The sequence below is a fragment of the Hipposideros armiger genome, unplaced genomic scaffold, assembly GCF_001890085.2.
Source record: "Hipposideros armiger isolate ML-2016 unplaced genomic scaffold, ASM189008v1 scaffold_331, whole genome shotgun sequence".
In the NCBI taxonomy this organism is placed as follows: Eukaryota; Metazoa; Chordata; class Mammalia; order Chiroptera; family Hipposideridae; genus Hipposideros; species Hipposideros armiger.
Window position 1 is genome coordinate 833,779 of NW_017731681.1, and position 26,866 is coordinate 860,644.

The window sequence follows — 26,866 nt, forward strand, 5'->3', positions numbered from 1 at the left end:
AGCGTCACTGGCCCTCATATGTGGGATCCGAACCGGGGCCCTCTGGCGTCCCAAGCCAGTTCTTAACCATCGCGCCACTCGGCCGGCCCAGTTATGCTTAATTTTTAAAGAAACTGCCAAACTCTTTTCCAGAGTAACTACCATTTTACATTCCCACCAGCAGTGTGTGAGCGTTGTCTCTGTGGGTTTTGTACATTTTCCCCTGAATCATTTGCCATAAGTTGCAGATATCAGGACATTTCACCCCTTGGCGCTCTTAAGCAAAAGGTATCATCCTACATAAATGTAGTATCATTGTCACCCCCCCAAAGGAATTTAGCATGTAAACAATAGTGTTGTCCAATATACAGCATGTGTCTGGATTTTCTATTTGTTCCCAGAATGCCCTTTATAACTTTTTCCTCCCCAAATCCAGCATCTTCTCAAGCATTGCATGTTTTTTTGGTTGTCATGTCTCTTAAGTTGTCTTGAATTGAGAACAGTTCCCTCACCTTTGTCAATTGAATATTTTATGACATTGATATTTTTGAGTCCAGGCCAGTTGTTTTTTAGTGTCCTATATTGTTGATTAGTGTGATTGTTTCCTCACAATTAGATTTAGGTTAAACATTTTTTATTGGGGGGAGGGAGGTTAGAAATAATGCGTAGATGATTCTGTGTGTTCCATTGTGTCACACATCAGGAGGCATATGCTGTTAATTTTTCCCATGCGAAATTTGAGTATTTGGTTAAAATAATGTTCACCTCTTTTTCTCCTTTGTAATTAATGAGTAATCTGTGAGAGACTATGAGAATATCCTTTTTCCCCCAGCAGTATTTTTCCTGATATATTTTAGTATCCATTAACCAACCATCCTTTCCTGAGTGATTTATTGAATACGTGGTCACAAAAAGGTAAATTTTTAATCCTGTTGTTCCTTCTTTATTAGTTGGCAGTTTCTTGTAAAGATATGGCTGATGTTATGTTATTTTATTTTTTTAAAGATTTTTATTGGGAAGTTGGGGGATGGGAACAGCACTGGGGAATTGGGGGAAGGGGAACAGACAAGTTGCTGTCCTTTTGTTCTTCAGTCTAGTTATGGAGGACGTTGCTTCACTGGCCCAAGTTGGCACCATCATTGTGCTCTTCCCGGGCGAGGCAGATCAGTCGCCGGCTTCTGGACGGCCGCTCANGGCCGCTCACGCTGGCTGCTGGCTACACACGGTAGCCCACTGCCACAGGGGCTGCAGCCTACGCCATTGCCGGCAACTCACGGCAGCCCAGCTCCAGGTTGAGCTGTTGTTCACCATCTTAGCTGTCGAGGGCAATGTCACTGGCCCTCATTTGTGGGATCCGAACCAGGGCCCTCTGGCGTCCCAAGCCAGTTCTTAACCAACGCACCACTCCGCCAGCCCAAGATATGGCTGATTTTAAAATGGAACTTAATCAAATTATAGTCATGAAGGATTTTATGGTGAGTGAAGGAAATTTTTGGTTATTTTTTAGTATATCTTCATAGTGTGGACTTAAGTATCTTTGCCTTACCCTCTGAAGAGAGAGACCTTGACCTTTGTGAAGCTTGAAATATAGAAACTCCTCTGTGTTTCCATTATTTGGGATGTTTGCTGTTTTTCTCTCTTTAGAGACCACCGTTTTCCAGGAAGAATCTGAAAAAGCTACAGAGAAGTTTTTTCCTCAGTTTTTAGAAATTTTTCTTTGTAAACCAAATTGGATAGTTTTTTTCCGTGTTCTGTGATTTTTTTTTTGTAGTAATGTAACTGGTAGTAATTATGCAGTGTTATGCAAAGTAGCTATTTTTAAAAATCCTTTTCTTCTGTAATATATAAGAAATGCCATAGTTGGATGAGGTGTCTAAACCTGACTGCTTGTCATCTGCATAGCTGGTTGCCCAGAACATGAAAACATTAACAGTATGTAAAGATTGTTTGAGAATATCATAGGACTTTAAGAGGAAATCTTTAAATGTTGTCTTCCTATTTTTGTTCTCAGTGATTAGTTACTACTAAAAATGGCAGCAATCTCTGACGTATTTACACTGTCATTTTATTAGTTTGTAAAAGAAAAAGGGGCCTGGTCTTGTCAAGTTTGTGAACTGTCATAAAATTTGCCTTTATCCTATTTTTTCTCCAAGTTAAATCTAATTTAATTTAGTCCCCTAGCTGTAAGTATGTAGCTTTTTAAAGGTACCTATCTCACATGTACCAGAGAGCGGCCAAATATAGCCCCAGAGGATTTGGAGAGGGATTGGCTGCAGAATGAGTAGAGTTGTCCTGAATGCCTTGTGGCATTATTTGGTAGTGATGGTACACTACTTTGGCCGTGTTCGGCATATTAAATAGAACTTGGCCAAGGCTTGTTTACCTTTTTGTTCTTAGAATAGAGAATAAGATTGATAACACAGGGCCTTAGATTCTCATGGACGTGTACTGTAGTATACGTTTTTGGAGGTGAAGTATGCTGAGGTGTACTTTTGTATTATCTTCAAAGATGGTATGGTCAGCATTGTTCTCTAGGGGAGATGAAACTGAAGAGGCTTTGAAGCTGGCCCCTGTACCCCACCATCAGGACATCGCAAAGTAAGATGTAACACAGGTGTGGACCATTTTAACCAAAGGTGTATGTAAAAGGTGTGTGGTATTTCTTTTCAAAGCCCATGCTTTTTTTCTCTATGTAGAAACAACAGCTAGATTTACGAATGGAGTGTTGCTTTACAACTTAGATTTTTGGCGCCTTTTTCTTTTCTGAAGATCAAACCCAAAAGTTTCTAGTATTTTTTAGGAAAATAACTCTCTGACTAGGCTGTCAGATAAGATGCATTTGACCACTGCTGGCTTATGGTAAGTTCCCTGTTAGGTAAATACACTTTGGAAAACTGTATTTAATTGTAGGTTTACCAGATCATTTCATAACTGCTACTTTAAGTCGCAAAGAAAGTTTCATGAACAACAGTAAGCCACAACTTTTTGCTTATGAAGATAGCTTTGTCTGAATCACGTTTTCTGTTATTCTGGGACTTTTGGGGTTATCATACATTTTCGTGTCTCCTCTAGGCCAGTGTTTCTAGTATCTTTGAAAATTTCCGTTAGCGCTGAACCTAGTGATTGTTTACCTTATCAGGAGCTATCCATGACAGTTAAATTTTGGAACGGGGTAGGGGTGGGGTGGCAAGAAAAATGGGAGTTATTTCCAAATATGCATCGTTAATGGATAATTGAGCTCTTGAATGCAGAATTATGATGAAGGAAGTGAGTCAGCAGAAAACAGCACCTTTTCAAACTGTAATCTTTCTTTAGTCTGCCTTCATATTCATAGTTATTTCCTTTTATGATGTCCATTTTCAAATATGCAATAAAGTAGAAAGAATAATATAATGAATAGCCATTGTATTCGTTTTTTGTTATTGTAATAAATTACCACAAAATAACTGGTTTAAAAATTACCAACGCCCAGTGAGGGCGTTCAGAAATCCAAAATGTTTTTTCCTGGGCTAAAATCAAGGCGCTGCCGCTCTGTCTTCTTGCTGGAGAATCCATTTAATGCCTTTCCCAGCGTCCAGGGCCACACGGACTCCTGGACTATGGCCTCATTTCTCCGTCCTCGAAGCCAGCATTTTGTGCAAGCCCTTCTCACACTGCTGTCCCTCTGGTTCTCTCTTCTACTGGTAAGGAAGCAGTTCCATTGCGGTTACCTGGATAATCCAGGATAATTGCCCTCTTTTCAGGTCAGCTGACAAATTCCCCTTTGCCATGTTACATGACATATGTACATGTTATGGGGACTGGGACGTTTTTGGGATGATGACAGTGTTCTAAAACATGGTGATGGTTTTACAATTTTTTACCAAAATCATTGAATTGTACAATTGAAATGGGTGAATTTTATGCTATGTAAATTATACTTAAGTGAAGTTGTGGGGTTTTTTTTTTTGTTTGTTTGTTTAAAGATTTTTTTTTTAATTGGGGAATTGGGGGATGGGAACAGCACTGGGGAACCGGGGGAAGGGGAACAGACAAGCCGCTGTCGTTTTGTTCTTCAGTCTAGTTGTGGAGGACTCCGCCCCAATGGCCCAAGCTGGCACCACCACCGTGCTCCTCCCTGGCGAGGCACACCAGTCGCCGGCCTCTGGACGGCCGGCCGCCCACGCTGGCCACACGCGGTAGCCCATGGCAACCCACCGCCACAGGGGCCGCAGCCTATGCCGTCGGCAACCCACAGCAGCCCAGCCCCAGGTCGAGCTGCCGCCCAGCATCCCAGCCGCGGAGGGCAGTGTCACTGGCCCTCACATGTGGGATCCGAACCGGGGCTCTCTGGCATCTCAAGCCAGCTCCCAACCATTGCGCCACTCGGCCTGCCCGTGAAGTTGTGGTTTTTATTTTGTTATTTTTTGTTTGTTTGTTTTAAACTTTTAGTTGCTTTCCTTTGCTTTAGGAGTAAGTCCAAATTTCTTAAGTGAAGCATATTGGTCCCATCCTAATTAAATACTTGAAGAATTTTAAAGTACACATAATGTAAAATATACCATCTTAACCATTTTTAAGTGTACAGTGTTAAGCATATTCACATTATTGGTTAGCCCATCTCCAGAACTTTTTTATCTTGCAAAACTGTACCCATTAAACAACTCCCATTTCCCCTTTTCCTCAGCCCCTGTCAATTATCATTCTACTTTCTGTTTTTATGAATTTGATTACACTAGATACCTCTTATAAGTGGAATCATACAGTATTGGTCTTTTTGTGATGGATTATTTTATTTAGCATAATGCCCTTAAGGTTCAGCCATGTTTTAGTGTGTGACAGGTTTTCCATTTTAAAAAGATATTTATTAAAATATAGCTAACATACAATATCATATTAGTTTCAGGTGTACACCATAGTTATTCAACATTTATATACCTAAAGAAGTGATGACCATAAGTCCAGCAACCATCTGACACTGTACCACGCTGTCACAATATTATTGACTATATTTCCTGTGCTGTACATTACAGCCCCATGACTGACTTGTTTTATACCTGGAAATTTGGACCTCTTATTCCCCTTCAACTCCCCCCCCACACCTTTTTAATTTTTCAGTTACAGCTGACCTTCAATGTTATATTTCAGGTGTACAGCATAGTGGTTAGACATTTGTAAAATTTAACAGGTGGTCCCCTTGATGAGTCTAGTACCCACCTGGCACTATACATAATTATATATATTTATATATACCATATTATTGACTGTATTCCTTGTGCTTTACATCCCTGCGACTATTTTGTAATTACCAGTTTGTTTCTTTATCGCTTCACCTTTTCCACCCTGTCCCCCAACCTCCCTCCCATCTATCACCCCATTAAATCTAGTACCCATCTGCACCATACCTAGTTATTACAACATTATTGACTATATTCCTTCTACTATAACCTACATCCCCATGACTGCTTTGTAATAACCAATTTGCACTTCTTAATCCCTTCCCCTCTTCACCCATTCCCAACCCCCCTCCTGTCTGGCAACCCAGACTTTCCTTTTTAAGGCTAATAATATTCTATTGTGTGTATATACTACATTTTGTTTATCCCTTCATCTGTTGATGGACACTTGGATTGCTTCCACCTGTGGGCTGTTGTGACTAATTCTGCTATGAGTGTGGATATGCAAATATCTCTGAGACTCTGCTTTCAGTTCTTTTGTAGATGCAGCTGACCCTTGAACAATGTGGGTTTGAACTGCATGGGTCCACTTGTATGTTGATTTTTTTTCAATAAATATACAGCTGGCCATCTGTATCCCCAGGTTTCACATCTGGGGATTCAACTGCCCAGGGATTGAAAACAGTATGTTAGCTCCCTGGTTGGGAATCTGTATGGGGAGGACCAACTTAAGTTATAAGCTTCTTTTCAACAACTCAGGGGTTGGCAACACCAACCCCCTGTGTTCAGGAGTCAGCTGTATACCCAAAAATGGGATTGCTTGATTTGAGTTAAATTTTAATTTGCCTTTCTAGCTCCTCTTTGCCTCTTATAACAGCCATATATAGTCTTTATCCCTGGAACACACTACAATTTTGAATTAACTTGGGCCTATTATGTTGCAGTTAACAAACTCATTTCAACCTAGCTTATGCTAAAGGTGGTGGTGGGAGGATGGAGGGAGTATTTTAAGGTTTGCTGTGTTACATAGAACCCAAGGACAGGAATATGTTTGGGCTTCAGGAACAACTGGAGCCGAGGACTCAAAATACCTTCTGGTTTCTTTCTATGTATGTTGTGTCTAGGTGTCTGCAGTGGCCATCTGTCTCTGCTGAGAGAACCATGACTTTCAGAAGTTCCTAAATGTGTAGTTTATAGCCCCAATACTATGAGAAAACTTTCTCAGTTTCAAATTTCTGGGTGCCCGTACCTCCACATCAACTCTGGGACCACTTACTCTGTACTGAGTAATCCTACGTGGAAGTGGAGCATTGCCTAAACAGTAACAACTACAGATGCTCTCACTCTCTTCCCCAATGGGAGATGACCCCTACTCAGGTCCAGCTGTCACCCTATGACTCAGCTGTTGCAGGTACACCAGGTAAAGGCCTCTGGGTGATAGCTGTGCTTTCCCTAGTTTGGTCTCAATGGGTCCGTATATTACATTTGCAGGATCCTACGGTCTGTGGGCTAAAATGATAAATTTTTTGTTGTCATTCCCCTGACCTCCATCATATAGTCTCAGTATACAATTGTGAGAGAAAAACCAGATATATTTTGATCACTAGTTTATTCCATTCAACAAATATTTATTAAGCACCTCTGTGTGCCAGGCTCTGTTCTCAGCCCCAGGGGGTATAAGCAGAATACAGAGCATGTACTATCTTTTGTACAGGGCAGTAGGAGTAAGATACAATCAGCAAGTCTCATGGGCACCCTTCAACTGCTTTCACCAGCAGAGGACTGAAGGCTCTGGCCTGGCTTTGCCCAGAAAGATACCCCATGTCTGATAATCCTCAAGACCATACTTGAGGGAGCAGAGCGATGTCGAGCAGCATGGGAGGTTGTCCCTTTATGAAGGCCATCCTGCTTTAGCTTTCCCCTTCCAATATGATGCCACTTTTTGGATCTAGGGTTTGACTGGGGTGTAGTAATTATAGGCTCCTGGTGACGGAACTCTTTAAAACCTTAGGTTACTGCTCATCCATTTAATAATGGGGCATTCCCTTTGGTAAATCAGCAACTCCAGTAATACTATAATTAGACTTTTTAGTCTCTAAGATTGCTAAAGAGAATGGCTAGGACCACGTTTTGTTCCTTAGCTCTGCCTATCTTTCCAGTTTAAAGGTCTTTACCTCAGGGCATGGATGGAAAATTCTGGATTTAGAGCTTTCTCAAATCTGTGGAATATCACCCCCTTGAATTCCCTCCTCCCCAGCTGCTTTTTTGTCAGATATACTTTGTAATGGAGGGGATGGCAGTTTGGGGGAACACTGTGAGAAATGTTTTGCAGTTTTGGGGACCACTGTGAGAAGTTTTAAAGGGGCTGCTTAATTGTATTCATCAAGGTCTCATAGTTTCTTAGTGGCTCAGAGAATTTAGTTGCTGAAATTCCGCCAAGTAATCTATCTGATGGTTAGAGGTTTCAGATCTCTGGCTTTAGGCAGAAAGGGCCTTGCTTAATCAAGTTATATTCCTGACGTAAGTGTCCTGGCTCCTCTGTGGAGGCTGGATTGGATTGGGTTGTGTTCTGCAGATTGGATGGTCTTGCAGAACCATTACTGAAGTTAGCAGTCTTCTGTGGGCAGTTTCCTCTTATTGCCCATAGCTCCTAAAGCTCCATCCAGCTTTGGAGAGCGAGCATACAGAGTGGAACCAACCGCTGTGCTGCACATAAGCACTGCCAGCCTCCTGCCCGGAGATGGGAGGCCTCATTTCTCCTTACCTCACTCCGATTGTGATACCCATTATGGGTTTGTTAATTGTAATCCTTCAGTCTTGTAACAGGACTTTAGTGGAGGTGGTGACCAGAAGCCTGTCGTGATCTAGCCTGAGTACAGTGAGAGTTAATAATGAGGAGACTGGGATATCTTAGAACCTAAGTTACAAATTCATTTTGCCTTCGGAGACAACCAGAACCAAGGAGTTGAATGCTGTCAGGCCTCTCCTTTTCTGGCTATTATTGTTTGTGGTGTTTTTCTCTTTGAAGACTGCTTTTCTTTGCTGTTCAATCCAGTGGACAAAATACGGCACTAAAAGCCCCAGCTCCTCAGGGAGAGATTGACATCTTTTTCAGCTCCAGTCCTAACATTCTCAGGGAAGGGTTCAGATTGACTTAACTGGATCAGGAGTTCATTCCTAGACTAATCAATGGGGTTTGGATCAGAGTCATGTATTACCATGAAAGTTCCGTCTTACTTTATATCTGCTTTCCTGGGAACAAGGAGGGCAATGCCCAGAGAGAAGGGGTCTGTAATTTTCATACATCTGTGTGCCTTTGCGTGTTCTCTCCCTCTACGTGAAATGCCCATTCACCCCCTTTCTCTGGTGGTTAACCAGTCCATCGAGGTACAGTTTTGATGTTAATTTCTCGATGAAGCTTTCCCTGACTTCCTAAGTTTGAGTTTGGTATTATTGCAACTTTTATACTTTCATAGTCCTTGGTTATGTTTCTTGTTTGACATTTACCACATTAAGTTGTGACTATTTGTTCCCAAATCTTTCTTAAGACTTTGTATTCCTTGGTATCAAAGACTTTTTCTTATCTTTACATTTCCAATACCTACAGTGATAAATGAGTGAAAACTTAAAGAAAGAAATGTAAAAGAACTAAATGCTATGTATACTTACTGATTGGCAGATAGGGAAAGACTTTTTTTTTAAAGATTTTATTGGGGAATTGGGGGAGGGGAACCGACAAGTGGCTGTCCTTTTGTTCTTCAGTCTAGTTGTGGAGGATGTCGCTTTCCTGGCCAATGTTGGTATTGTGATCATTGCGCTCTTCCCAGCTGAGGCAGTCGCTCGCTGGCCATTGGATGTCCGGGGGAGGGTCACAGCAGCTGGGGAAAGCTCACATCTGCTGCAGCCTGCAGCGTTGCAGGCGACTCACAGCAGCCCAGCTCCAAGTGGAGCTGTTGTTCACCATCTTAGCTGTAGAGGGCGCAGCGTTACTGGCCCTCATGTGGGATCTGAGCTGAGGCACTGCTGCTCAGAGCTGGTGTCTCAAGCCAACTCCTAACCAATGTGCCACTCGGTCGGCCCAGGAAAGACTTTTTTGTGCTTTTAATTTATCTTGGCTGATTCTCAGATGAATGTTGTTGGCTCCTTCAGCCTGAGAAACTGTTTGGGGGAAGAAGGAAATGCAGCATCATTTAAGATGACCAGAGCATAAGCATGCCGTGCTTGAGTTATGGTGGGGTGACACGCATGGCTCGGCTTGTTCTCCTACTCGATCCCCCCAGCCTAAGCTCTGCCATTTGTTGCACTTGCCATGTAAGTGTCACCAAGGGCTAGGGTCATAAAAAGGGCAGGATCCCACCCATACTCAAGAGTTTGTCTTAACTTCTTTTTCTCTCAAGAATGTTTGAGGGGCCGGCCAAGTGGAGCGATGGTTGGGAGCTGGCTTGGGATGCCACAGGGCCCCAGTTCAGATCCCATGTATGAGGGCCGGTGACACTGCCCTCCACAGCTAGGGTGCTGAACAACAGCTCAAACTGGAGCTGGGCTGCCATGAGTCGCCGGCGATGGCGTGGGCTGCAGCCCCTGTGGCAGTGGGTTGCCATGGCTACCGTGTGTAGCCAGCAGCCAGCATGAGTGGCCAGCAGCCGCAGTGAGCAGCCATCTGGAGGCCGGCGACTGATCTGCCTCGCCCGGAAGAGCGCAGTGATGGTGCCAACTTGGGCCAGTGAGGCAACGTCCTCCACAACTAGACTGAAGAACAAAACAACAGCAACTCGTCTGTTCCCCTTCCCCCAATTCCCCAGCACTGTTCCCATCCCCCCAATTCCCCAATAAAAATCTTTAAAAAAAAGAATGTTTGATCCTTTTTCAACACATGGTGCTGGGACAACTGGAAAACCATAGGCAAAAGAATGAAGACCCCCCTACCTTTCTCCTTATACAAAAATTAACCAAAAAGAGGTCAGTGACGTAAATACAAAAGCTAAAACATGAAAGTGTTAGAAAAAACATAGAGGTAAATCTTCATGACCTTGGATTTGGTAATTGATTCTTAGATTTGACATCAAAAGCACGAGCAACAAAAGAAAAACTAGATAATCAACAAAATTAAAAAGTACCTCAAAGGACGTTATCAAGGAAGTGAAAAGACAGTCTTCATAATGGGAGAAAATATTTGTAAATCATATATCTGATAAGGGTCTAGTTATCTGGAATATATAAAGGAGGACAAACAGCACAGTCAAAAAATAAACAAAGAATTTGAATAGACATTTCTCTAAAGAGGATATACAAATGGCCAACAAGTGTGTGCAAAGATGTTTAAGATTATTGGTTATTAAGGAAATGCAAATCAAAACCACAGTTAGATATCACTTCACACGCACTAGGAGGCTATAATGAAAATAAAAAAGAAAATGAGTTTTGGTGAAGGTGCGGAGAAATAGGAACACTTATACATTGTTGGTGGAAACATAAAATGGTTCAGCTCCTGTGAAAAATAGTTCGGTGGTTCTTCAAAAAGTTAAACACAGAATTACCATATGACCTAGCAGTTCTACTCATAGGTATATACAGAGGGTGCCAAAAAATGTATACACATTTTAAGAAAGGAAAAAACTATTGTAATGCTCAATATATACCAATAACAAAAGATGGATACAAGTCACGTTTGACTTCTGCAATTACAAGAGATGCTCAAAGTGGTTACCATCAGCGTCCATACACTTCTGATTACGGCGAACTACTACTTGAGCATACATCTCTTATAATGTGTATACATTTTTTGACACCCTTGGTATATCCAAAGAAATGAACACATGCCCACACAGACACATGCATATGAATATTTACAGCATTACTCATAATTGTCAAAAGGTAGAAACACCCACATGCCCATTAATAGATGAATGGATAAACAAAACATGGTATGTACATACTCTGGAATATTATTCAGCCACAAAAAGGAATGAAATACTGATACATGCTACCATTTGGGATAAGTCTTGAAAACATTATGCTAAGTGAAAGAAGCCAGACACAGGAGGTCCCATATTGTATGATTCCTTTTATATAGATTTTTGCAGAATAGGCAAATTCATAGAGACAGAAAGAAGACTAGTAGTTGCCAGGGGGTGGGGAGGGTGAGGAATGAGAAATGAATACTTAAAGGGTTTGAGGTGTTCTTAATAGATATGAGGTGATTAAAAAGTTTTGAAACTAGAGGGGTGGTTTTGCACAACATTGTGAATGCAGTAACTGCCACTGAATTATATATATATATATTATATATATATATATATATATATATATATATATATATATATATTTCAAAGTAATTGTATATTGTGTGTATTTCACCCTTTTTTTTAAAAGGAAAAATAGTTTGATCCTGACATACTAGCCAAAGTGTCAAATTGTATCCGCAGAACCTGCTTTAAAAAAAAACAATAAACTAATTTTATTATCTCAGATTACAAAAATAACCCAATGTAATGTGGCTCTGGTGTTGCCTAATTTCGTGGTTCAACTATATCGTCAAGGACACAATAATTATTTCCCTTTTTCTGATCTGTCATCCTCAGTATATCAGCCTCCTGAGGTTCCCAGTAGATCCCTTGATGTTAGCAAGATGGTTGTAGTAATTCTTTGCACTGAATTTTTTTGCTGTTCTCCAGGGGCAGATAGAAGGATGCCTTCTCTTTCTTCTGTCGTCTTCTTTTCCACTTACCTTTTTATTATAAACTTTTCAAACCTATAGAGAATTTTAAAGAATCGTAGAGTGTATACCTTTATTTTTACCACCTAGATTCAGCACTGGTTAACATTTTTGGCTTAATTTTTTTTCTGTATATAAAATTTTTGAGTCATTTGAAGATTGCAAACATAATGACCCTTCACAATTAAATATTTCAGCATGCTTTCAGCTCCTAAAAATAAGGACCCTCTTACATAACCACATACTAAAATACTAAGATAAGTTATAAAAATTCTATTTTTTAATTTAATTTAATTTTTTATTAGTTTCAGGTGTACAAAACAACATAATGATTAGACATTTACACCCTTCACAAAGTGATAACCCTCCCCCCCAATCTACTACCCCTTTGACATCGTATAAAGCTGTTATAATACCACTGACTGTATTCCCTTTGCTGTATTTTACATCCCATGACCATATATAGCTTGGGGGTGCCAAAACAACGTATACACATTTTAAGAGATGTTAGCTATGTATTTTCAAAGTTGAATTACATAACAATGCAGTATGACATTAGCTCAAAAGATGGCATTAATCAAATGAATGCTAGCGTCATTCATTGTATTACAATTTTAATAGTTTTTTCCTTTCTTAAAATGTGTATACATTTTTTTGTACCCTTTGTATATAGGTATTTATAGTTGACATTCAATATTATTCTACATCAACTTCAGATATATAACGCAAAAAATTCTTTACTAATAAAAAATATCCAGTCCATATTTAAATTTCCTCAGTTGTCCCCAATTATATCTTTCATAACTTTTTTTTTTTTTAAGAATCAGAATTTAATCAAGGCCCTATATTGCATTTGGTTGTTACATCTCTTTAAAACAGTGCCGTGGTCACCATGCCTTTTTCATGGTGGAATGCTTGTTTTTTACTTTCTATTTGGACAAAGTATAACTGCTGATGATAGTGAGAAGGACCAGTTCTAAAAAGTAATAAAATTAGTGTATTAATAAATAGCCAGGAAGGGAAGAGAGAACAAATAATCTTGGACTCGCTAGGTCTCTAAGAAGTGGGTAAGTGCTGGTGTGAACTTTGTTGCTCCTCTTAATGAAATTTTCCACAAGTTCTTTCATTTTTCTTACTGTTGTCATATATTGGGTTGTTGGAAAAGTTATGATGCACATTTGCGACAGATGGCACTAGTTCATTTTTGGAAGTACTAGAGTCATTTGCATCTATGTTATTGCTATGCCATTTGACAGCTGACAGTTCTAGCTTCATTCTAAAAAAAAATTGAGCGATTTGGTTGAGTTTTGGAGATTTTACAACAAGTTGAAGATGGAAGACCAAATTGTGCATTTTTGCCATATTTTACTGTTTTACTTCCATAAAGGGAAGAACGTGCATCAAGCTTGTGAAAAGTTGCATAAAGTTTACGGTGACAATGCTCTACAAGAACGTCAGTACCAACGATAGTTCACAAAATTTCATGCTGATGATTTTTATCTCAACGACGCTCCTTGGTCAGGGAGGCCCACCGAGGTTGATGATGACAAAAAAAAGGCATTGATTGAGTTAAACACATGTTACATGACACGAGAGATTGCAGGAACATTGAACATCCATCATTCAAGTGTTCACGACCACCTGAAGAAGCTGGGATACGTAAGGAAGCTTGATATTTGGGTTCTGCCTTAACTCAAAAGAAATTCATTTGATGGCGCATATAAACATCTGCCATATGCTCATTAAACGTGAGGAAAATGATCCTTTTTTGAAGTGACTGATAACATAATGAGAAGTGGATTGTTTACAACAATGTGGTGCGCAAACGGTCTTGGTCCCAATGTGATGATTCGCCTCAAACGACATCGAAAGCAGACATTCATCAGAGGAAGGTTATGCTCTCAGTGTGGTGGGATTTTAAAGGTGTCGTGTTTTTCGAGCTCCTACCAAGGAACCAAACAATGAATTCGAATGTGTACTATTGGCAATTGGACAGTTTGAACGAATCCATCATCCAGAAACGTCCAGAGCTTGTTAATTGTAAAGGAGTTGTGTTCCATCGCGACATCGCGAGACCACACACAAGTTTGATCACCCGTCAAAAATTATTGGAGCTTGGATGGGATGTGTTGCCACACCCACCATACTTGCCTGACCTTGCGCCATCAGACTTCCACTTGTTTCGCTGTCTTCAAAACGCCTTGTGTGGTATAACGTTCAATTCAGATGAGGCTGTAAATCAGTACCTTGTTCAGTTTTTCGCAAATAAAGACAGGTCCTTCTATGAACGAGGAATTATGAAGCTCACTGAAAGATGGCAAAAGGTTATCGAACAAAACGGGCAATATATCATTGATTGATCTTTGTTCTTTTTCTTTTTTTTTTTTTAAAGATTTTCATTGGGGAATTGGGGGATGGGAACAGCGCTGCGGAACCAGGGACGGGAAACAGACAAGCTGCTGTCCCTTTGTTCTTCAGTCTAGTTGTGGAGGACATTGCCTCACTGCCCCAAGTTGGCACCATCATTGCGCTCTTCCCGGGCGAGGCAAATCAGTCGCCGGCCTCTGGATGGCCGCTCTCTGCAGCTGCTGGCCACACATGGCAGCCCATGGCAACCCACTGCAGCAGGGGTTGCAGCCCATGCCATCCCCAGTGACTCTCAGCAGCCCATCTCCAAGTCGAGCTGCCGTTCAGCATCTTAGCTGTAGAAGGCAGTGTCACTGGTCCTCATATGTGGGATCCAAATCGGGGCCCTCTGATGTCCGAAGCCAGTTCTTAACCAACGCACTACTCGGCTGGCCCTGATCTTTGTTCTTTATATAAATAAATGACCTTTGAAAAACATAGACAAAAGTACATCATGACTTTTCCAACAACCCAATATTAAATAGTATAATTCATGAGTTAATTTTAGGTTTGGAAATATTGAGAGCTTTCTTTAGCCCAATTCCTGTTCCCCATCTTTCTGTTTTAATGAAATTCTCAGTTTTCCCCAGGTCTTAAAATTTAAGATAGTCATAAGGACATATTGTATAGCCCTTATTTTTGGTCTTCCACGTTAGATTCCAGTTGAGTTGATGTTGGAAAGCCCTAGTAAGAACCACCATCTGTTTTGCTGATCCTTTTCCTAGTCAGGCTTTCAGTCATTGAGAGATAGCAAGGCCTTCCTGACTTCCTGGTGGGCTTGTGGCCTCAGTAGCATTATCACTGGCACTCCACAGGTGAGGGGAGGGAACTTCTCATGGTTTGGGGATGTGAATTGCCTGAAGCCCAAAGATGCTATTGTTCGTGCTTCGCTGGATCTGTTCATCATTCTGATTTCCCATCTTAATTTGTGTCCAAATAAGATGGGTAGTTTTCTTTTTTCTCATAAATAGTTTGGATCCTTTTGAATTTCTTATTTGTTCAGAGCATGGAAAGAGAAGGTATCTAATTTTGTTTCCCTGAGAATCTGAGCTAATTCTCAGACTTCTGGCATTCCCTCTTTAATTCTGATTTCCTGATCTTTTTAACTATTTTCTTCCCCCCATGTCTTTGGGTGATGTTCCTGACTGTATTCAGTATATGGATGATTTTTCTTTATAAGACTGGTAATCTGTCTTGTGTATGTATACATAGTACAAAAATAAATGTTTTGTGTTTGTGAATGTATGCAAGGTTAGGTATTTGACCACCTGCAAGAATTCAGCTTAACAAGGTTACAACTAATTTGTTTATGGAATTAATGATGGTAATTAATATGTTCTTAAGAAAATCTGATATTCAGAGTGTTATTAGATAACTGGAAAATTCTGGATAAGTTAAAAGTATTTTGCTTTTGAATAGGTATGGCTCTAAATTCTAATAACTGGTTCTAATAATAATAATAAGTTAAAAATGATAAATTCTACTAATAGGCAAGGGCAAGTTATCTATAAAATGAAGGTTGAACAGTATTGCTTCTAAGTTACACAATTGCCTATTAGCACCACCCAATTCTTCTACTCCAAATTAGGTTAAGCTGATAATCAGTGCAGTTGAAACTAGTGTGCACTAAGCCCAATTTTTCACCAAGTAGGAAAAGTTGCCTTGGACTGATAGCCTTGGTGTGAGAGGCAGGCAGAGTCGTCTTTGTTTGGGTGTCCCTGGTTTACTGTAGTCGGCTAAGCTGTCAGCTTTGTAGAGACAGGGCCTTCCCTGTCTTGCTGCCTGTTTTATCCCTAGTCCCAGGTTGAATGCCCAGCACATGGATAAATGCTTATTAATCAAATGCTTGTTGAATGAATGACTGACAACCTAGGGCATTTACACACATTACCTAATGCAGTCTTCACAGCCAACACTATAATGCCAACCTTGTAATATAAAATATAAGCCAACCTTATAATGTAAAAAACAGTTTGCAGATGAGTGAACTGACATAGATAAATGCTTAGCAGCCAGAGGTAGGAGTTGCCTTTAAACAAAGCTATTTAAATTTTTACCATTTTAACCAATTTGAAGTGGATAGTTCTGTGGCATTAAGTATATTCACAACATTGTGCAGCCATCACCACCATCCATCTTAGCCTGTGCCTTTCCCCAGCTGTTGTACTGCCTCCCTTTGTTCTTCAGGCTGCTTTTAACCATCTGAAATCAGATTAAAAACTTTTTTGAGTGAAAACACTGAAGGAACCTGAAAGTTTAAACTTTTAAGCTGGGCTGAATAGTGAGCCAGTGTTTTTTTCCCTTCTCCTCAGCCAGCTCTGTTTCATGTAGAATTTCTTGCTGGCTAATAATAGCTGAGTATGTTGTTTTGAACCGGAATGCGAGCTATCATGTCTACTTATTCTCACACTAAGTTGGAGCTGTTTGATCTATTCCTGCTGTTTCCTGACCCAGTAAGGCAGTGATCTAAATGGTCTGAGCACAGAGGAGCTGTGTGCCCCCACTTTGAGCTGTGTACCTGCCTGATGGGTTAGAGCACCACTGGGCTAACGTCTACTCTAGGTCTTGTATTTGGGGAATGAATTTGCTTTGTCATCCTCCTCTTCTGCTTCCGGCCAGGAGTCCAGTTCACTACTTTCAGTTTCACTTTGGGCTTTCTTTGGCTGAATTACCTGTATAATTATTGGTACAAATACACAGTTTTGTTGGCTTGGCTGTGGGATGAGATGGGATGTGTGAAAAACTTGAGGAAGGGAATGGATCTGCCTAAGTAGGGTAGCTGGACCTTTCCACTTGTTTCTACTGCAGTGGTCTCAAAGTCCTGTCTGATACCAGGCAGAGCCAAGTGGTGAAATATGACACAGGCCAGGGATGAGAATTGGCAATTGTCCTGGGTGCACAAATAGTTTCTTCCCTCCCAAGCACATTTTACAGCCAAGTGAACAGAAAACAATTCAGCAGGCTACTTGCTGGGGACCTGCAGCAGAAAAATGATCTTCATAAAAAGTTGGACACGTTGCTTTTATAAGAAGTTTTCAGAACAAAATGCAAAGTAGGCGTATTTTTCTGTCCCTCGTTTTATCCCTGATCCCTAAGTATAAGGCTGATTTTAGATGTACTCCTAAGCCTGTTTGTGGGAGGGAGGGGCTGGGCTTCCCCAAGTCTGACCAGTCACGTATTCTTCACTGTAGATCACAGTCAGCCAGAAAAGGAAGTTGCTGTTAAGACTGAAGGCCAAGCCTTCCTATTGAATGGTCAAGCAAATGGACACAGCTTGGCCTCTAGCCCAGCTCTACTCCATGTAAATTTTATCTAGCACACATGGGGCAGGCAGGCAGCTGCTGGTGGTGTAATTCCAGTCATTACTGACTAATATAACAGGCCACCATTGCGTGAGGCTTGACCTGAGGTAGCTGCTCTAAATATAGCCAGGCTTTCTGGCAGCTGCACACACCTGGAGGAGCAGGCATGCCCCCAGCAGAAAAGGTATTTGCTGTTAACAGCATGTCTGTTGAACAGTTGTGTACTGTCAGAGCTCATTTCATGCTATGTTTGTGCCTAATTAAAAACAACCCGCTGGGTCCATTGGCTTATGGTTGGGTTATGTTTAGAAAAATGCACTTTATGTTGTCTGTTGTGGGGATTGGGATGATGTCACTAGTTTGAGTAAGACCATACGAGAAGCAGTTAATGTAATTACCAACAATTTCTTTGATCTCTAACTAACACAGCTTATTTAAACCCCTCAGTGGCCTTTGGTTTCTGGCACTGATGAAACAAGCTGTCAATCATGTGATTCTGTTCAATTAGGGGCTCTGGCTTGTGTGCTTGGTAGTTCCTTCTGACATAAGGAGGTTGATAAGTAATTAAAAAGAACACCAACATTTACAAAACGGTGCTTGCAAAAAAGAAACTACAAATGGGCCATAAACATGTAAAAGATACCCTGTTTCGTAAAAGGAGAAAACCATTCTAAGACCTCATTGAGATCTTATTTTTTACCTATCAGATTGACAAAAATCGGAAACATTAGAGAAACACTGTTAATGAGCAAGTGGGGAAATAGACTGTCTCATACATTCTTGGTGGAAGCATTCATTAAGTATACAACTTTTATTGAGGAAGTCTAGATACATCTATTAAAACCGCAAGTATATACCCTGTGACCCGGCAGTGTTATTTGAATTTATCCTATGGATGCATTCCAATGTGTGCATAAGCTTGTTTATGGAAGAATTAAAGCTTGGAAACAAACTCACAAGTGGATTGGTTATATAAATCATGATGTATATATAATGGATACAGCTGTAAAAAACAATGAGGATGCTGATTATGTGCTAACATAGAAATATCTTCATGGTGTAGTGTTGAGGGGATAAAGCAAAGGGCAGTGTATAATATGGTACCAACTGTGTAAAAAGGGCAAAATAAGAATATGATTTGCTTGTATGTGCATAAGGAAGTTCTGGAAGGATATTTAAGAAGGTCATATGAGTAATTGTGTGGGTGTGTGGGGGGTGTTTGTGTGTAGGAAAGGAGAAAAGATGGGTATTTTTCACTGTATGAAACTTATTGAACCATGTGCATGTATTGCTATAAAAAATTTAAATAATTAGAATTTTTAAAAATGGAACTTCTTTGAATTTCAGTCATAGTTGCAGAGGAGCTTTTAATTGTCTTCCTTACCCAAACTTCATATCCTTGTGGGTAAGAGGGAAATGTCCTCATATTGCAGCTGATGGCGATAATGTCATTACTTCCTGTGTGGGTACCTTGGGAAGAAAGTGGTGCACAAGTTTGTGGGTCCTGGTGTTTTTCCTGTTGCTCCTAAGCCAGATCAGTGGCTCTGAAGATTTACATAGCAGGAGCCTTAGATTCTATAACAAACCCTAAGAAACTGGCTTTTTCCTTTTGTTTGACAGTGAAGATGATATGCTTGGACAGGATGATGGACAGGACTGAAGTCTTTCACCTTTTCTCTTTATTTGTAGGAACCTACAAGCAGCAATTGGCGCCTATTATGACTTTGAGAGCCCAAACATCAGTGTGCCCTCAATGTCCTTTGTTGAAGATGTCACCATAGGAGAAGGGGAGTCGATACCTCCTGATACTCAGTTTATAAAAACATGGCGGATCCAGAATTCTGGTAAATATATAATGGGCAGTTTCCCTTGTCCAGTTTTCTTTTTCTTAGTAGTTAAAAGAAATAAATGTTTACGTTTAAGTTATGTGGTTGTGTAACTCTGAGATTTTTCTTATACATGGTGTAGCATTTCTTGTACTGGTATGATGACCAGACATCGATGAAATATCCCTGCCCGACACCAGGAGGAAGAATTTAGGCCTCGATGGCATCTGAACATGATCCGGTATTCCTTTGGTACAGGAACTCCGTCTGTGTGTGGTGGTGGTGGTATTGTCTCCACCAGTGCAGTTCTGCTCTATCATTTTAATTCTGCTCTAATTAATCTTATGGTTATTTCCAGCAGGCTAGAGGTGGTACAGCCGTGAACAGAACAGGGTAGTTAGAAAGAGCTGTGAGCATCTGCTCTGTAGAAAGCTCATTTCTTTATAACTACAGGATTATTCTATCTGCAATTTCATTGCGGTATCTCTCTAAGACATTAATATCACTTTGAAAAATAGACTAAACAGTGTGGGGATTTGCTCAGAATGTGATAGATGGAAAGATTGAGAAATTGTTTTTTTTTTAAAGCATTGTTTTGATATACTGCTGACTTTAAGAAAATTTTAAAATAAGTTAACCATAGTTCTTTGAAAATAGTATCTGAATATGTGTCTGGTAACTGTTAATTATTACCTTTTAATTGTTAAATTATTTTCTAATGACTTTAAATTTGAGTGGGTTTATTATTCCTTGGCTCATCCAATAACAATTTATGCTGACTGGGTGAGGATGTTTTAACATCCTTGTTATTAATGAGGACTTACAGAGAAATCCTGAGAGATGGAAAAAGGATATTTAGCTAAAAATTTGTGGCTGTGGGGGAACCCTATCTAGCAAGGTAATCTGATGTGAGGTGATATAAAACCCTGGGGGCTCAAATAAACCTATAAAAGTGACCTGTTATTGACTGTTTACTTTTCAGTTCTACATACTTCTTTTATGATGGGGAAAGACTGGCTAAGCCAGACTTTTATATAATAACTAATGTATCAAATTGGTATTCTTAGTTTTTTTTGGCTTATTTCAAAGAAACTCGCCCTTGGATAAAGGTTCGGTGTGTCACTGAGCAAGAACTCACGTAATCTGGATTGACCTAGTGTTGTAGACGAGTGGATACATCTGTGTCTTTGTCAAGTTTTCATTAGCTTCTTTCCCCTTTTAGTTATAACAGTGTGGTGATTGGTAGTTTGAGAGGCAGGTGGTAATATGGGAAAGCAGCCATATTTGTTTTTCTTGAAATTCTTACTTGTTTAAAGTTGGATTATGTTTACTTTGCCTAATTTCTTTCTTATCTTTCTTAATGTTGCTTGCTTTAAAAAATAAGAAAGCAGTCTCTTTAGTTCAGCTTCTACTCATCATGTTTCTCCTCTGTATTACTAAAACGTGCTGTTACTGATAAAAAAATGCTTTCAAAATTTATACATGAATTTTTTTAAAGGAGTGGTTTGTTTAGAAAGTATAAGATATTCAAAAGTTTTATTTTTTAAAAAAAGTTAATCTAAGACCTTGTTTACTTATAGTAAAAACACTGAAAATGGTCTGGCTTTGCATGAGTCCTTTGTAGTGTTTTTAAATATTGAAGGTTGTTAGAGTAATGTTGAAATATTTTAAATACTGTCTTTTTATAGAATAACCATTTTATGTTTCAGAAAACCTCTTGATATATCTACTCACTCACTAGACAGTTACTTGGGTTAATGGGGGGCTGGAAGGCTGGATAGAAAATGGCTAGAACGTAAAATCAGAACCTCCAGGAGCCTGTCTTTCACTTGGACTTGGAGAAAATATGTGTTGGTGGGCCTGGTCACTCTCTCCTCCTGGTTTTGCATAGTGACTCCAGTTTAAATCAGCCTCTGGGTCTGCAGCCTTTCTTCCTGTAAAAGGGCATTCTTGTTCCTAAACACCTCTTGAAAAGTTGGGCAACAGTTGCTAAAGATTTTACCTTTCGAGATTCTTTGAGCAAATAGTTTTTTGGTTTTTTTCCTGGAATTTGTTCAGTCAGTCATAAGATAATTTGGTATCTATAAAATCTAAATGATTAAGGAGAAACCTGCCTGCTATAACCAAGTAGCAGGTGTGTCACTGAGGAGAGAGGGAGAGCATGCACATCCTGATCCTTGGCGACATCCTGATCTGGCCTGAGTTCTTTCTGGAAATAGCGTAGTAGCTCAGAAGTGGGGCAGCCTCTGCCATTTCTCCCCTGGCTCTCTTAACTCTTATTTATAACCTTCCCTAAGAGAGAAGTGCTCACGGGGAGAGTTTCATAGCTAATTGTCCTGGTACCTCTGTGTTGTCATTTTTTAGGCATGCCAGGCATTCAAATATACAGCAGATTAGACTGATAGGAACTGCACATAGCTGTCGCAACAGCTTCCCCAAAGAAGATAAATGGCACACAATGTTTGAAATTAAAGTCCCAATACTGTTTAAATCCCTAGATTTAGACCACAGGAAAACAAAAGTGAGACATTTAGTGACACAGCTGCAGAATCCCAGGATCCAAACTTTTGTCACTATTTAAGTGTTAGAAGCTTGGGAAACTTGAGCAAGAAACCGTACACTGGAGTTCAAAGTGAAAATTTGAAACTCTCCCTCTAAAGATGAAAGTAGAAAATCTTTTCACTAACACTTAACAGCTTCTCAAGTTGCTGCAGCCATGCTCTGTTGTCCACATATAGCGAATGTATAACTGAGCATGGAATGATAACTCGTCATTCAAAGTCAGTGTTTCTCTGACTTTGGTGAAGTAGTTGTGATCATCATATGAGAGAGGGGCTTTTTTTAACTACATAGAAATGGATATAAAACAAGAGTTGGAAGAAGAACTTGAGAAAGAACAACTATTCCTCCATTTTTCTTTTGGCTCCTTAAAATAGTTAATTTTGTACCTTTCCCTTTAGTATGATTATAGAGAAGATACTTCTTCATTCATTCAACAGATTGTATTATGTTCTAGTCACTTTATCAAGTACAGGTGGAAAATGGCGACAAAAATCAATGAAAGTCCCTGTTTTATGTAGCTTAATTTGAAATGCAGTCTCCAAACTTACAGGGTCAAAAACCTTTTCGCTGAAGTTTTTCTCCTGCATTGCTCTTTGGATGTTCCTTACTGTCTCCAAACTATTTTTATAATCACATACCTGTATTAGAGGTGGACTTTCCAAAACTAATGGAATTTTATTTCACTTTTGCCATTCTCTCTGTCATCTCAGAATTGCCATATGACAGGGTTTTTTATTATTTTTACTTTTTTTTTTAAAATAAAATTACATTCCATAACTAGAAAAGTACAACCTTAATCATATACATGCTTGTGACATTTAACTTGGAATGTCATAAAACACAGATTAATCTTTCTTTTCTTCTAGATACATTTATCTCCCATTAAGCCAGTTTGTACCTGAGACTTAATTTGAAGCCTGTCAGATCTTGGTTTCAGGTGTCCTTAGCCGAGTGGTCCAAACAGCTCACCAGTATTTCTCTTCCTTCTTTATAAAGAATCAGTATCTTTGACTTTTTCAGAGTAACGTGACCTAACATTTGGGGCTGTAAGAACTTATGTCATAGTGAATTATTGAAACTCTCAGAAGGCAGATGATGGTTCTTTATTTCATAGCAAATTAATACTGTAGAGTTGATGGTGGATAGCTTTTCCAGTGTGTTTTTTCAAGAGGCTCTCTAAGTACCCCATTAACTGGGTATCTAGTGTACTAAAAAGATCAGGACTGCATCATTGAATATTAATCATTAACGTGTTACCAGCTAACTCATTCTCCTCAGAATATAGCAGCACTCCTGCTGTGCATGGTTGGGTGACCGACCATCCCAGCTGCTTGCGGTGATTTGCTCAGGACAGCCAAGCATTTCACACACCCAGACAGTCTTAGTTTTCCTTATTTAGAGGTTCAAAACCAGCCACATTCTTGGGTTTTCATATAAACAGACATTGTCTTATTACAGATGTGTGTGTATATGTTTTATAGACTAAATTGTGAATTCAGCCCTACAACAGTAGTTTAATTTTTCTTTAAAGATACTGACATTTTCCAAGATGCTTCATGTCAGCCGCTAGTACTCTTGACATAAGACAGATATGCTTTTCCTAGGCCATATGCCTCAGAAATGAGAAGCAATTTGCATGTATTGCCAATGTGTCATCCACAATTTTTCCACCAGCAGTGGTTGCTCTCTGTAGTGTTAACTTAGGAGGACACTTTGCTGGCAGGGTTTTTTGGTTTGTTTTTTTTAAGAAGGTATGGCAAAACACAGTGGCCGCTGCTTCCTTTGCTGCCCCTTAAGTTCCAAGAGCCACAGAGGGTGCTGTTCATTATGGGGCTGAGATCTCAGCAGTAGTGCTCTGGTTGTTTTTCTCTCTGGTTTTCTTTTCAAGAGTAAGCCATCATGTTTATCATAACCAGCCTGGCACTTCCAGAACAAGACCCTGAGGCATCCTAGAGTACTGTTAGGAGGTCACTTTCAAGCATACCGTGTCCTGAGAGTCCTGTCATGCCCAGTTATTTATTTTTATAATGAATGTATATGTCCCCCAAGAAGATACGTAGAGGTTTCTGTCTATAGTAAAAAGTGTGTTAGAGAGACTTCATAGGGAAGATCACGTCTAATTACTGTGTGGCTACCTATGACCCGTCAGAGCAAGTCAGTATATAGATTTTTCATTTTGCATTAGTTTACATGAAAATAGGTCCACAGCAGCAGCTACCAAATAAGATCCATTGCCTCTTCCAAAGGAAGAAGAACATTCCTGCCAAAGCCATTTCTCTGTATTGATGATCCTGTCCTTTTTACAAGCACTTCTGGCTGGTGTCATCACCTCTGAGATCAGGGGAGTTCGGCACACTGTTCATATTTTCCCACTACTGTTTGAACCTGAAAATGAAACTTGCACTTGAAGTCATATATCAGGGAAAAAGCAGTTTTAAAATGAAAACAGTATCATAGAAATTACTCCTTATGTATTTCATCCTCCTGCCTGGATGGAAAAATCGAGGACAGTCAGACATATTTTCACTTTGAATGTTAGCTTAAAAAGAGAGAGTGAAATGGGTGCGTTACCTTTTAGTAGAGAGAGCAGTCCTCCAAAGATGTGGCCTGTGCCGGTTTTCATGGCTCTTCACCGACATCACCCTGAGGTTGTGCAGGTTGAGTGTGCTGTGTGCCTTCCCTGGGGTCCCTTGAAACACTGTGTCTGGAGGAGCTGCCTTGCTTTTGCCGTATGTGCCTTGTCTTAGGGACAGACTTGGTCAGAGGCTGTGTACCCCGATAATCCTCTCTGATCAGTCATGTGTGATGTTACATAGCTGAGGGATATGTGGCTAGGGTTACAGGTGAGAGACACAAAAGAGGCCTCTTCTATGGTTTTGTAATGAACTTCACCCAGCTTGGGACCTCTGATTGCCTAACACTTTTTTCTTTTGCTTGAACTCAGGGGCAGAGGCCTGGCCTCCAGGGGTTTGTCTTAAATATGTCGGGGGAGACCAATTTGGACATGTGAACATGGTGATGGTGAGATCGCTAGAGCCCCAAGAGATTGCAGATGTCAGCGTCCAGATGTGCAGCCCCAGCAGAGCAGGCATGTACCAGGGACAGTGGCGGATGTGCACAGCGACGGGACTCTACTACGGAGGTGAGTGTGTCCTCCTGCAGCCCAGGGCGAGGGAATGAGGTGACATCTCAGGGCACCCAAGGCTCAACCTGTCAGATCACACAACAGGGCATGGCTTCTTCCAGCCACTCCATGCAGGCAGGTGACCTGATTTAATGACGGTCTCGTTGGTTCAGCCTACTGCTTTCCCTTTTACACTAGGATTTTAGTTACAGTTTAGTGATATGTATGAGATATATCTTGCATTCCAAACAATGCGTTAGTAATGTTGCTGTTTTTATTATACAGTCTAGTAGGTGCTGTAAAAATACTGCAGGCTCTTCGTTCACAGAGTTCAGTTGGTTAGAGTGTGGTGCTGATAACACCAAGGTTGCTGGTTCGATCTCCGCATGGGCCACTGTGAGCTGCGCTATCCTTAAAAGACTCAACTATGCCATTGTAGCATGAAAGCGATGTGTAACCAATGACCATGGCTGTTCCCCAATAAAATTAAAGAAAGAAAAAAAAAAGATAATGCACAATGTGCACACGTCTCTCAATCAGATCACTTGTCAAGCTACTAGTGCCTCTCACACCTTCTCTAATGCCAAACTTTCTGAACAAAGTGATCTAGACTCACCATGTTCTCTTCCTGTTTTCCATTTATTCTTCAGCCCAATCTGCTTTTTACCCACTCCAGGGAAATGTCTATCAGTGACTGTCCAGCTTCCAAATCCAGCAGTCTTCATACTAACTGACCCTCTCTCACTGGGCACCATTCTACAAGTGTGTTTTGAAGTGTATACCTTCCTAAACTCATATACCGCTCTCATTTCTCCTCCTCCCCTAAGGTGCTTTCCCTGTCTCTGCCTACTCTCACCTCTGCCTTGGGATGACTAGATTCTGAGCTGGGCTCCGTTCTTGCTCTGTGACCTCACCCACCCACATGGCTTCAGCTGTTACCAGTACAGCATACATGGCAATGGTCAGATTCATATCTGTGACTACAAGCTCTCCAGAGCACCAAACCTGTGTTTTGACTGTGTATGGACAGAACACCTAGATCCTGAATTTTAACATCGCCCAGGCAAAACTCCCATTCTTCTCATTAGCACCCTAGTGAGATGATCAGGCCAGAAGTCATCATCTTCTGTTCTGTCTTTAATCACAGATCAATCCCTGTTGGTTTCACTGTATCCCATGTCCTGGAAATCCAAAGAAAAATACGTAGTAAATAGTTCTTGCCCTCAGGGAGCTCTTAACTGGGCTCGTGGCCAGTGGGACCTTTGGAGTTACTTGAAGGGGCCCTGAAATTAATGTTCTCATATGTTTTTGCAGACAGTGGAAACTTTAGATATTTTTACAGCCTTGAAAATTTTCCATGTTAGAAAATGTGTCTCATAGTGACTCCATTCTTTGCCCAAAACCCTTGTGCATACTATAATGAAAATAAACTCCTTGGCGTGGGGCTTCAAGCTCCTCATGAACCAGCCTGGCCTCGTTTTCACCCTCTTCAGTCATCTCTGTGCTCCCCTGCAGCCATCCCTTAAGACGCCACTTGCTTTCAAGTCTCCGTGCCCTTACTCGTCTTGTTCCCATTACCTGAAATATCTTTCCCCTTCTTTCCAGTACATCCTGCTCATCCTCAGGACCCTGAGGTCACCTTTTCCTCTTCCCTCCTTTCCCTGTGCTAGCTCCTCCCACCTACTCCAGGGAAATCCATCCTTCCCTTTTTCATTAAATTATGCACATGCTTGTTATTATACTTAACACATTGTACTTAGGTGTTTGTTTACTCATCTTTTTCTCCTATCTGACTG

General features: G+C 40.5%; 1 protein-coding gene across 1 annotated transcript in view; it reads left to right on the top strand.

Moving 5' to 3' along the window:
- The window catches only part of ILRUN (inflammation and lipid regulator with UBA-like and NBR1-like domains), a 95,453-nt gene that overhangs the window by 22,910 nt on the left and 45,677 nt on the right, over positions 1-26,866 (top strand). Inside the window, exons 2-3 of the mRNA XM_019660918.1 lie at positions 19,248-19,402; positions 24,891-25,088. Of these exons, the coding sequence (XP_019516463.1) occupies positions 19,248-19,402; positions 24,891-25,088 (353 nt within the window). The remainder of the gene's footprint in view (positions 1-19,247; positions 19,403-24,890; positions 25,089-26,866) is intronic.